General features: G+C 36.1%; 1 protein-coding gene across 3 annotated transcripts in view; it reads right to left on the bottom strand.

Moving 5' to 3' along the window:
* Nucleotides 1-13016, bottom strand: part of ENPEP (glutamyl aminopeptidase) — an 86021-nt gene that overhangs the window by 41223 nt on the left and 31782 nt on the right. For all 3 annotated transcript variants that reach the window (XM_032145454.2, XM_058435805.1, XM_058435804.1), the window contains exons 5-10: nt 10967-11121; nt 10416-10529; nt 7269-7403; nt 5357-5422; nt 732-797; nt 439-590 (exon numbers count right to left, since the gene is read on the bottom strand). In XM_032145454.2, coding sequence (XP_032001345.1) covers nt 439-590; nt 732-797; nt 5357-5422; nt 7269-7403; nt 10416-10529; nt 10967-11121 — 688 coding nt within the window. The remainder of the gene's footprint in view (nt 1-438; nt 591-731; nt 798-5356; nt 5423-7268; nt 7404-10415; nt 10530-10966; nt 11122-13016) is intronic.

Here is a 13016-nt window from a genome sequence, read left to right as displayed (position 1 = left end):
TCACTTCTCACTCTTACCCTTCAGTCTTCATGCTAACACTGAACCTAGAACCTGTCTATGGATAGGGAAGTTCCCTTATTATTATTTGGTTGTATTTTCCTCAGTCTGTATTTCTCCTTCTGCTTTTCTTCTTCAGACCTCTGTGACGCTTACAGCCCCTCCCTTTATTTTCTTTATTCTTCTAGCTTATTTCTTTAGGCAATTCCATTCCTCTCTTCAATATCTGTAAAGAACAGGACCCGGATGCATGTGCTCTGCCCACCATTTCAAACCTGGAAATCACTCGGCTATTTTTGAATTCCTTGTTCCCCTAAAGGCACTGTGGCTTTATACTTGCATATCACTCATCCGTCATGTACTCAAGAACGGGATATAAACAAATGACCAATATTTCTGCCAAATTTCTATGTTTTTTTCAAATGCATTATAGAGCCTTACCCAAGATCTGAAGGGGGCTGAGAAGGGTTAGCTCCTGAGTCCAACAGAAAGCGTTTCTGTGTGATGTTCTTGACACCATTCACGTTAAGCACAGGATAACCCATCTGTCTGGTCCAGGTGTCCATCACTTCTTTCACTGGTAGCCCACTTGCCTAAGATTGAAAACAAAATGGAGATTAATTAATTAACAAATATGAGAAAATAAAAGGACAGAATAGTTAGATTAGAAAATGATTGGTAAGCCATTTGTAAATCAGACAAAGAAATATTTGGGGACATATACTCTTCTTTACCTCTTCCAGGGCTGCCCAAAAATCTGAAGTTTTTGCATTCTTGAATTGGTATTTTTCCAAGTACATCTGTGTGTAAAAGATAATCAGCATGTTAGAAGTCAATGTTTGCTTTTCTCATACTTTCACAAGATGAACCAAACCCGTACTACTTAATTCTACCTCCATTGCACAAAACCAGCCATAGATAACATGTATATGAATGAGCACGGCTGTTGCATAGATATTTGAATTCCATACAATGTTCATGTATCATAAAATATTCTTCTTCTTTTGATTTTTTTTCAACCGTTTAATAATGTGGAAACCATATTTAGTTTATGGGCCTTAAAAAAATACACGGATGGTGGGCCAGATTTGGCCTGCAGACAGTAGCTTGCTGATCTCCGCTCTAAGGAAATAAATATACAACCTTTTGAATAATAATGATGGTGGTGGTGGTGGTGGATGAATTGGAGACATTATTCACTGGAAGCATAAGTCTTCACTCTTCAAATATTTTAAACTACAAGTCTTTGAGATTTAAGCTTCTTTTGGCAATTTTCTTTACAAAACCTCTTTCTATATGTGAGTTTTCAAATATAGTGTGATTTATCTCCAGAAAAAAATTCCCAGTCTTCTAATCCTATAACTGGGAGCCACTTGGAGTTTGCCAGTAAACTTTCCAAAGTTCCTGCTGTATCACTCCTCTGTTGCTTTCTAGAATTGTCCTGACTGAAAGTGGAGGTCTTTGATAGAAATGGAACCATCTTCAGTGTTCTTAGTGTTAACTTTGCACATATCATTTTCACTCTAAGTTGCTATAATTTTCAGTAGGTGCTGTACCTAAATCATGTTACCTCCTAAATTCCTCTTCTTTTCAGGCATAGAGATAAAACAGTATTAGAAGGACTCCAAGAAGCCTGGAAGAGGGATGAAGCCACTTTGGAATGCTGCCTCCATATTTGTTCTTTTGGTTAATTCACTTCTTGGCACTACCACCAGAGGGCAGGCAAAGGAAGGGAGAAGCAGCAATCACTTTTAGGTATTCATTACAGAAAGTTGCACAAATCATTCATTATATCTTAATAAAATAATTGAATATTTGGTAAATCAAATGTCTAATATTTTAAAATAATAATAATTGAATACTTGGCATAGTAATAATTATAACCATAGCTGTGTTTTGATGACAATTTCTATTGAATAAATTTAAAATTAATTTAGATGAGTTTATTTGACTACTACAAGGTCTTGAGCTTAGAAATACTCAATCATGTGTTTAAAGGGACTTTAAATATTATTTAATAGAGCTCCCACATTTTGAGGTGAAGGAAACTGCTCCCCCTAACTACCTGGGTGCCTTCAGAGGTGAAGAGATTTGCCTGAGATTATGATGAGGAGAATTCTGAACCCTGGATCAGTGTGTGTGGTTTTCATCACTGTTATTGTTGTTACTGTTTTTAAAATCGCAGTTTCTTGCTTCTCATGAACCACAGGCTGAATGGAAATTTATGTAATCAGCATATTAAAAGGTACTAATTTTATATTGTCTAGATTAGTGCTTCTGAATATTCTATATTAAGACACTTCCCTCTTCACCTTGAATAATCATGTAATCATTCAAGTCAAAATTACATGATGACCTAGGTCACAGTTCATTATTAGTTGGAATCAGTGAGCACAAAAGGAAACAAACAATGTTTCTGTTACTAGTATCCCAACAAGGGAAAAGATGTTTTCCTGCTGACCTGTTCCTGTCTTATTGACAGTACTACTGATACTAGAAGAAAAAGAAAGGAAGAATATATTCTCGGTTTCTATTTCATGACCACATATTGTTATGAATGTCCCCTTCTCTATTACATCTTTTATGTACACGTATAGCCTTAAAGATTTTCCAGTTGATACTTTTGCTCTTATTTCCCCCATCCTGCACCTATTTTGCTGTTTGAGGTTGAGTTTGGGGCAAGGTGATGAGCATGAAAGAGAATAGACAACTGGCCAGCCCCAGATTTAGTTCCACACCAGGTTAGCTAATAAAGAGTCATTTTGGCAGAAAGTTAGTATTTGCAACAGAAATACCTTGAACTCCCATTCATAGCCTGTGGGATTTCAGGGCAACAATCATAGAGTGATGATGACAACTCAAGGAGGATATTGTTGGGATGCTCGAACTATGTGAACTATGGAACTATGTTCCAGCTGGTCTGACGGCTTATTGGATGTGGCCTATATCGATCATATACTATTTTCAGATATTAGCTAGTGTTTGAAGATTGAAGGAAAAGAGTGTTTGGGTGTTTTGTGTAAATTCATTCCATAGCACTATAATGGTATGAAATATTAATATCCATTATTCCTAGTTCAGTTTTTAGCACCATCTGTGATCACAGTTAGAGTAAAGGAAGACTTTTAACTTGAGAATTATTAGTTTTAGACAAAACTGGTTTTTTAAATTAATTATAACATAGATACCAGGTTAAAGGAAACATGAGAGTTTTATTGAATTATTAGGATAGCTATTCATTTTCAAGGAATCTTGGTACTTCTCTATCAAAGTCAATATGAAAGATTATTTAATTTGAAGCCAGCTCTGAAGATGCCAAAAGTATGTTATTTATTAATTACAATTTAATTTAGAATCAAAACTATACAAACCGAATTTAAACTTAATTTTTGAAAATGAATCTTCTTTATTTCTATGTTCTGTATAGTTTATTATAGGCTATTCACTCATTCATTCATTTAACAAACATTTTCAGAACGACTTAACATGTGTAATTAAACTAGGCCCTGCAGTAAAGGTAAAAATATAGAAGACAGAGTTCCTGATTAAAGATGCTTACAATGGGCTGGGCACAGTGGCTCATGGCTGTAATACCAGCACTTTGGGAGGCCGAGGCAGGCGGGTCTCTTGAGCTCACAAGTTCAAGATCAGCCTGGGCAACATGGCGACACCCCATCTCTACTAAAAATATAAAAATTAGCCCAGCGTGGTGGTGCCTGTAATCCCAGCTACTCGGGAGACTGAGATATGAGAATCGCTTGAACCCGGGAGGGAGAGGTTGCAATGAGCAACGCCACTGCACTCCAGCCTCGGCGACAGAGCAAGACTCTGTCTCGATAATAATAATAATAATAATAATGCTTACAATGAGGGAAGATATGATAACATTTGAGTTTGAAACTTATGGAAACGTTACAAGATGTTCTCATGTATGCAGAAGCACAAGCACGTAGCTTCTCTGCACCTAATGTCTCTACAAAATATTTTACTAATAGACAAAGGGTTAAAATATACTGATATACTTCCCAAATATTTCCTAAATCTTGACTGTATTTCTTACTTTAATAATCACCTAGGTGTTTCACTATTGGGTAGAAGGGGGTCATTTTCTTTTAGAGTAGCGTAGAGAGGGCTAAATGCCACATAAGAAGGCTTGATGGGAGTGAGATCTATGGGAATGGTGACGTCCTTCTGGGGAATCACATACAGAAGAAGTACTTTCTGTGGCAGCCAGCAGGGGGCATTTCTCCAACCAGTTTTCTGCTCTCTGGGACGGATACAGTCAGCACTGCTGCTCCTGACTACCTGGGTTATTGCAGTAGGCAAGATGGAGGTGGAAGGGAAAGAGTAGGAAGAGAACTTCATTTCTAGGCTGGAATGGGGCCAACCTGCAGAGACGGCAGTTATAGGGACACATTGTAGCTACTTTGATAAAATTAAAAATAAAAACAAACTTGGGACGATTGGCTTAGGGTCTGTTAGAAGAAGGAAAATGAAACAGAAACATCTCCTGGAATAATACGCTTAAGTGGGATGTGTGAAATGCTTCAGAAAGTTTATTGTCATTTCTGTTACCAAAAGGAAGTAAGCCCCTTTATTCATTGACTCCATTGTAATAAGCATACTAATATTGGTCTTTTCTAATCTAATAATAAGGGAAAAGTCTTATACCCAGTATAAGGGATGACCTTTATAGATAGATTTAAATGTTTATATCAGGTTGCTATGGAAAGAATCGTATTCCCTGAAATTCATATAAGCCCTAACCCCCAGTGTGATAGTATTTAGAAGCCTTTGGGAGGTGTCACATTTAGATGAGATCATGAGGCTGGGACCATTATGATGGAATCAGTATCCTTGTAAGAGACACCAGAGTGCTCTCTCTGTCTCTCCCTCTCTCTCTCTCTCTCTCTCTGCCATGTGAGGACACAGTGGGAAGTCTACCATCTGCAAGCCAGGAAAAGAGGCTTCACCAGAAACTGAATCAGCCAGCACTTTGATCTTGGACTTTCCAGCCTCCATAACTGCGAGAAAAATGCATTTCTGTCATTTAAGCCATGCAGCGTGTGGTATTTCCTTATGGCAGCCCAAGCTTACTAATACACATGTAAGGAGTTTCAAAAATAACTAAGTAATCTGTTCCAACTTCTCCATGAGACTTCTGCTAAATGATCATTACAGATACAATGTAGGTACTCAATTGGATGTAAAATCATCTTTTTATCTTTTGCTATACTATCTATGCCTCAGTAAAGAGATTAAAAAGGAAAGTATCCTTGATTAATCACATATCTTAACATTCACCAGCCACATATCAATGTAGTTTACTTTTGATATCACTAAAAGTAATAAATCATACCTGACATCCTTTTTGAAAATTCCCTGGTTTTATCCAGTCTTCAAGCATTCTCAAAATGGAAGCTCCCTACAATGGGGAAACAAAGACAAATGAAACTAATAAAGGCTATGTAAGGAACAATTATCAGTTATTACTCTTGCAACTAGTATTTCATGATCATATTTGTGAGATTAGTTCCTCAAGATGATTCCGTTAAATTATATGGCTCTATGATTTTAGGATGAAAATACCACTTGGCACAGTCCCTGTATCTATGCATCTAAAATAACTAAAAGGTAAAGAGAAATTGCTAAAATGGCCATCATTTCAGGGACTTCAGATTCAAATAATTATTGCACTTCCCCAAATAAACCAGCAGATGGGGCTTTCTTAATGAAAGAGAAAGAGTCTAAAAAATCACATTCTTTGATGAATGAGGAAAGTAGTTTCAGGGCAAAATTCTGCCAACTTATTAAATATATTTTCATACTTGAAACTAAGAATTAGATTTAGCATAGGGAAGTAGATAGTCAAGGAATTATCTGGTCAAATAGCTTAATACACATGGATACATAATTTAGGCATACAATCTTTCTCTTCAAAGTGGTCTATCTCATTTGCTTTTCTTTCATCTGAAGAATCTGATGAACACCTTGGCTCTGTACTTTCTTTTTATGTGTTATAAGGTTAGCACTGAAATGCACAATTTATAATATTTTAAATCAATTTTCAAGTAACTGAATGAAAAAAAAACACTGCCCCCCACTTGTTAGTAATTTTTACTGTAAGTTATTAAGCATTCTAAATTAATTTTATACCTGTTTAGAAAGCTAAAGGCCTAGAAACATTTATTTATCTTGGACATAATATCTTAAACCTGAGGAGCATCTAGGACTAAGGGGAAAAACGATTGAATAAATTTAAACTTCTCCCATGTGAATAATTAGAATAAGCTATAAGTGGATTCGAAATTTTCATTTTGACATAAAGATAAAAGGAATCATTCATAATATCAAAGAAAAATGAATACAAGAAGGCTGAACATACACCATGGGAATCATATAAGAGGGAAAGTCAAAAATATGATGCTAAAAATTCCAAAGGCTAATACATAGAAGTTTTTTTCCCTCAAGTATTCATTTTAATAATTATAATATTTTTGACTCAAATAAAACTTTAGGTATCACTCAGGATAACAAAATGCATTAGCTTGCAGTAGCTTCTAAGCACCTCAGTGTAGCGGGAAACCCATGAGAAGCTGAAGGATCTGTGAGTGCAGTTCATCTTAGAAAATGACTAAAATAAAAATTTAAATTATGTTACACACAGATATGGAATATGTTTGAAGGAGAGACTATATGAAATGTTGTGGGACAGAATGTGTCACATAAATCTTGGAGTTATAGATTTTCAGCAACTTTTCATAAAATGTTAGTGGAGAAAAAATCCTCACCTACAATATGCTAACAAATTCATCTTTATGTCTTCTAAAAAGGAATAAAAGTATTTCCTTCTGAGTTGGATTCAAATGTTTATTGCAGGCACTAAAAGGTTCTACTAGAAAAGCTGTGCACATATATGGCATTTCTGGTTGACCACATAGAAGAAAAATATTTATTGTTTTTTAAAAAATCAAAACAACTTGAAATGTGATGCTTAAAATCTAAATATTCAATTATGAGAATGAAAATAATTATATACAAATGTGTAAAGAGAAATTCTTAAAAATCTCTTTTAAAATCCTGTGACAATGACCAGCACTAAATTCTACTGAAAAGTACAAACTATTGAATATTCAGCACTCTGAATAAGTTCTACACCGTTTTCCAAAGCTCACTGGCACAGTGTGACCATTCTTACCATTTTTAGGTATCCACTAAAAGAAAAGTCACTAACCAGGAAGATGTTCAAAGCAATGTTCTATTTCTCCCACCTTGTTATAGGATATTCCATCAAAAACAGATGTTATTTCATCAGGGGTTGTCACAGTCACAACAATTGGATGCGAAGACATCAAAGAATCATCCTCTTGTACAGGTAATACATCTTCAAGTAACATTTGGTCACGCTGAAATGAACGAATGAGCCAAAGAAATATAGCATTTCCTTTATACTAGTTTATAAATTAAAATACCATATATAAGAAAAATTGGAGGAAAATAAATATAAATGACTTAAGTTACTTAAACATTAGTTCTTCAAATTAATCATATTTTGCACTGGTTGAGCTATATTGATTTCATTCCCTTCTTCTACTTCTAATTCCTTTAAATTTTTCCCCCAGATGACAGGCCAAGAAGACATCAACTTCTGTGAATTCTGCTTCTGCTGCTTCTGTATGACTTTTGGACATGTGCCAAACTTTCCAAGCCCCATTTCTTTATCTGTGCAATGAGAATGATGACATCACCCCACAGATTTGGTCTAAGAATTAAGTGAGGCAGCATATCAATTTGCCAAATATTGATGTTCAGGTTTTTCTGATATCAACTTATTGGAATTTGGATACTTAATAATTAATGAAAGAAAATATTAGCAGTTTATCCTTTAGTTCTAATCACCTCTCGTTTCCCTCCTAGGTTTTGTCAGCAATACAGAGTGGTTGACAGGCCTAGCAGTACTGTCAGACTTCCTTGGTTCAAAGCTCAGTCTTTTTACTTTCTAGATATGCAAGTTTAACCAAGTTTCCTCACCCATTAAATAGAAGTAATTATGGCCTCTATTTTTGGAACTGTGCACAGGACTCAATGATAAAATTCATGGTTAGTACTTGGCATAGTACCTGGCACAGAATGAGAACCTAACCCATTAGCTGCTATAGTTATTTTGATTCTTAAGCAGTAAGATTCTGAAATCTAACTCTGCTAAATCACAGCTAACTTTAAAAATTTCATTGGCTCTACTTAATTAAAAATATTCCCAAAAGAGGAGTATGCTGTATTAGCTTACATTTTCCAATTATGCGGGTTTCATTTATAACAGGAAAAGGTACTGCTGTCAAGTGATGACTGCCAATCAAGATAATTTTGACTTGGATTTTGATTTTTGTATACCTAGGAAGTTTAGGTATGGTGAGTAGAAAGATCCTGTTCTCAGTGTCAGGAAGATTGACTATACCAACTGTGTGTTTGATTTTGGATTTTGCTACCAGCTATCTCTGTGATGTTGGAAAGTTATATCATTTTCCTGGCCTTCCGATTTTTCACCAGTGAAATGAGGGTCCATGATTGTGGTATTTATTGAGCTCGCTTATAAAATATCTTTTTTTATCTGACCCTTCCATCCACAAGACCTTAAACTGAGAACTCCTTAAGAGCAAGAAATGTGTTTTATTCATTATTCATTTTGGGGTCCTCCATTTGCTGAATGAAGAATGAATGAATGGGCTGGGTTCGGTGGCTCACACCTGTAATCCCAGAATTTTGGGAGGCCAAGGCAGGCAGATCACTTGAGGTAAGGAGTTCAAGATCAGCTTGGCCAAACTGGCAAAACCCCATCTCTACCAAAAATATAAAAATTAGCCAGGAGTGGTGGCGAGGGCCTATAGTCCCAGCTACTCAGGAGGCTGAGGCAGGAGAATCACTTGAACCCAGGAGGTGGAGGTTGCAGTGACCTGAGATTGCTCCACTGCACTCCAGTCTGGGTGACAGAGTGAGACTCCATCTCAAAAAGGAAAAAAAAAAAAAAGGAATGAATGAATAGATGAAGGAATGAATTAATTGTTGTGTTGAACAATGTGATTAAATTTCATTTAAGAAGTGCATAGCAAATTCTTCTGGAATTTAGCCACTGCTTTTGAAACACAGAACTTGCAATATTAGACAATATTGTTATAATTTCTTATAACAGTTTGCTATAAGGGCCTCAGGATACTGTGTGGGAGAAAATAAAGGACAACACAATTTTCCATTTATACAGTTTATTTTCAATAAATCATAAAATCAGCAATTTTCCATGTATATGAGTGGTTTTCAACTGGAGGAAATTTTTGTTCCCCACAGGACACCTGGAAATATGTGGAGACATTTTTAGTTGTCACAACAGGGGCTGGCAGGTTACTGGCATTTAGTTAATAGAAGTCGGGGATTCTAAGTATCCTACAACGCACAGGAAAGTCCCCTACAAAAAAAGAATTATCTACTCCAAAATGTCAATAGTTCCATAGTTGAAAAAAACCCAGATGTAGATAAGATTTTTAAAGAAGTAATTGTTGTAAATTAGCCCTTTCACTTTGTAAAGTAGGCTAGAGAAACTTCAAGCATTTAACTTTTTTGTTCTGTCCAGTAGAGGGCAGTATTTTACACAGTACAAAACCTCTTGTAATTAGACACATCCACGTATTTGTACATTCATATATGCAATCAGATAAGAATACTCCCATGATATAAATATAAATAACAAATATACCTAGGTTTTCTGAAAAAAATTTTAAGGTTCATAAAAGTTTTTATTCTAGGCCTCTGAGGGACACACTACATGTTAATAGTCATTACATGTATGTTTGGGAGCTTTTAAGCTTACAAGATAGAAAATAATGTTCTATTTCATAAAGGAGAAAATGGACTCAGAGGTATTATGTAACTTGCTCAAGGTCATATTCCCTGTCATGCATCTAAGAAATGATGTGTTCAGGATTTGAACTTCAATCTAACTAATCTAAGTTTGTGTTATCTCTTCATCACACTACTTCTGCAATCTGTCTGAGATAAAGTAAGTCATTCACAAATGAGACTCTGACATTTTTTTTCAAAGGGTTAGTGCTATAGATACTTTATGGAACACAGAGTTAACATTTTCTATGCTACCTATTTTTTTTCCTGCCTTGATAATGTGTTTTGAGTGACTCTGTCAAGGATATCCCCAGATTGTGACGATCAGCTGCCCTTCTAGAGATGCGGAAAAGGCTGTAGGCAAGGTGTAGTCAGTGGAAGTCAGCTGGCTCCACCCTATCCTCACAGTGGAATTCCCCGCTCACCACTGTACTTGCCATCTGACTCGGGAGCATCATTATAGTCCAAAGGCTTCCATCTGCTTTGCATGAGGAAAAGAGAGATTTCAAGTTTACGTCTTTAGGACTCACCATTTGCCAGTCTGTTTCTGCATGGTTTACTCCCAGATACTCAAAGAAAGAAGCAAATCCTTCATTTAGCCACAAGTCTTCCCACCAGTCCATGGTCACAATATTTCCAAACCACTGAAATTATAAGCAATAAAGAGATAATTACATTCTTACGGGTATGGTAGAGAGGCCTAGAAAATGTCAAAACATTTATCTGTCCGTGCTAATGTTGTCACTGTGACAGAAGTGGCAGGCATTGTACTTAACATTTATTTCCTGCTTTATTCTGATTATTTAAATGATATTAAATTGTCTTTAGTTTATTGCCTTTATTTAGTTATTACTGGGGCACGTTAATTTATATGAAGGCCTCGTGTGTATTTCCTAAAGGCAAAACAATGTGGTTCAAAGTTTCTTTATGGCTAAATGTTTATTAGTACCAAGAAAGATTTTCATGCAAGTTTTTCTGAGTTGGCTATTTTTTATTTGCTAAGTCATAGATAGTTTGAATTATTCCTGTGGGCTTAAGCCACTTTAAAAAAACAAGCTGATTCGGTGCTAAGATTCTATACCTGATGCACAAGTTCATGGGCAACCACAGTGGCCACTCTCTGTTGGTTTGATGAGGCTGATTCCTTAGGGTCATAAAGCAGGTTCGTTTCTCTGTACGTGATGAGTCCCCAGTTCTCCATAGCACCAGTGCCAAAATCTGGAATAGCGATTTTATCTATAGAAGAAGAAAGAGTCCAGTGAGAAATACATTCTTTCCATTTGTTCATAGCATTTCTTACCAAATTAAGTTATTTGGATGAATGTTTTCTAAAAGGCTAAAAATAATTTCTTAGAGTAAAGAACTGTAATCATGTGTGCAAACGTTTCAGTCCTAAGGCATTCAAAATTTCCATAAAGCATTCCCTGCTGGCTCCAGATATCAATGCTTTGTTTTTGTTTTAAAGAAGGACACTAATGGCAATGCCTCTATAATTTTGTGTTTTTTGTTTCTCTCTGTTTTTCATTTTTGTTAGCTACATGTGTTTTAGGGGATAAGCTGTGAGGAAAAAGAGAAGTTTTCAAATTAGTATTTAGAAGTTCTGAGCTTCCAAGTGTACAGATATAGTTTTCCATCCAAAGATACAGATTATTCAAGAATATAAAACTCCATTTTTCTCTAATTCTATAAAATATTGATAGAAATACCAATCTAATAGCTTATCATCTGCTTTTATGTATTAAATCGGTTGGAGAAACATGGAGTTGACTATATTCTCTCTAGATTCCCTTACAGTTCTAAAATGTTGGATAGGAGTTTCTATAGTCTTACACATAATATCTGACAGGAGGAGGCAGTGTTGATCAGTTCTATGTTAAATCCCAAGACAGAAAATTCTCAGTTGATTAGTGGCCAAAATGCAGCTTCCCCTGTTAATGAACTGTAAACAGAATGTAATTTATTTATTATTACGTATAATTTAAATGAGGCACAGAAATGAAAACAAATTGATTTTTCTCTTAACATGTAAGAGAAGGCCCTCCTTTCTTTCTGGTTAAAATAATTTTTTTTTTTTTAAGACGGAGTCTCACTCTGTTGCCCAGACTGGAGTGCAGTGGTGCGATCTCGGTTCACTGCAAGATCCGCCTCCTGGGTTCACGCCATTCTCCCGCCTCAGCCTCCTGAGTAGCTGGGACTACAGGTGCCCGCCACCACACCCAGCTAATTTTTTGAATTTTTAGTAGAGACAGGGAGTCACCATGTTAGCCAGGATGGTCTCGATCTCCTGACTTCGTGATCTGCCCACCTTGGCCTCCCAAAGTGCTGGGATTACAGGCCTGAGCCACCGCACCCGGCCAAAATAAATATTCTTAAAGCTTTTTATAAAAGAATGAAGAGGGATGTATCTTAAGTAGAGGCCAAGACTACAATAGTAGTTTCCTTTTCATGTTATCATTTTTAGGTTTGGTTATTTTATCACAAGACAGTCATTTCAAAAGTAGAGAAGTATCTCCCCCAAGGGCCAATATTTTTCATAATGTTGTGGAGTGCAGTTTGCACTTAATCCTTGAACAAAAGGAATTTTTTGCAATCTTATTTTTTTTTTGGTCAGTATTGGCATTATAACTAATTCTTGTATATTTAACCCTTTGGAGTCTAATAAATGCAGAAGTCACTTCTAAGGAGTCTAAGATATAATTAATTCTGAGAGGGTTGAAAATGCACATAAAACAGAATAAAGGAGTTGGGGAGAGGGAGAAAGAGTGGAGAAGAGAGTAATAAATTTGTGAGATTTCCACTTCTCAGGTTATCCTGGGTGCTACAACTGAGATAAAAGGCAAAGGATCTTTAAATTCATGTGCACAATATTTTATTAAATATTATTCTGATATTTTTAAATTGAGATGAGGTCTTCTGTCACCTAGACTGCAGTGATGCAATCATGGCTCACTGCAGCCTCAACCTCCTGGGCTCAAGTGATCCTCCCACCTCAGCCTCCTGAGTAGCTGAGACTACAGGTGTGTGCCACAACACTTGGCTAATTTTTGTATTTTTTGTAGTGATGAGGTTTCACCATGTTGTCAGGCTGGTCTTGAATCTCTGGGCTCAAGCGATCTGCCCACGTGGGCCTC

Source organism: Hylobates moloch, unplaced genomic scaffold (genome assembly GCF_009828535.3).
Source record: "Hylobates moloch isolate HMO894 unplaced genomic scaffold, HMol_V3 SCAFFOLD_3, whole genome shotgun sequence".
NCBI lineage: Eukaryota > Metazoa > Chordata > Mammalia > Primates > Hylobatidae > Hylobates > Hylobates moloch.
This window is presented reverse-complemented; position numbering and strand designations above follow the sequence as displayed.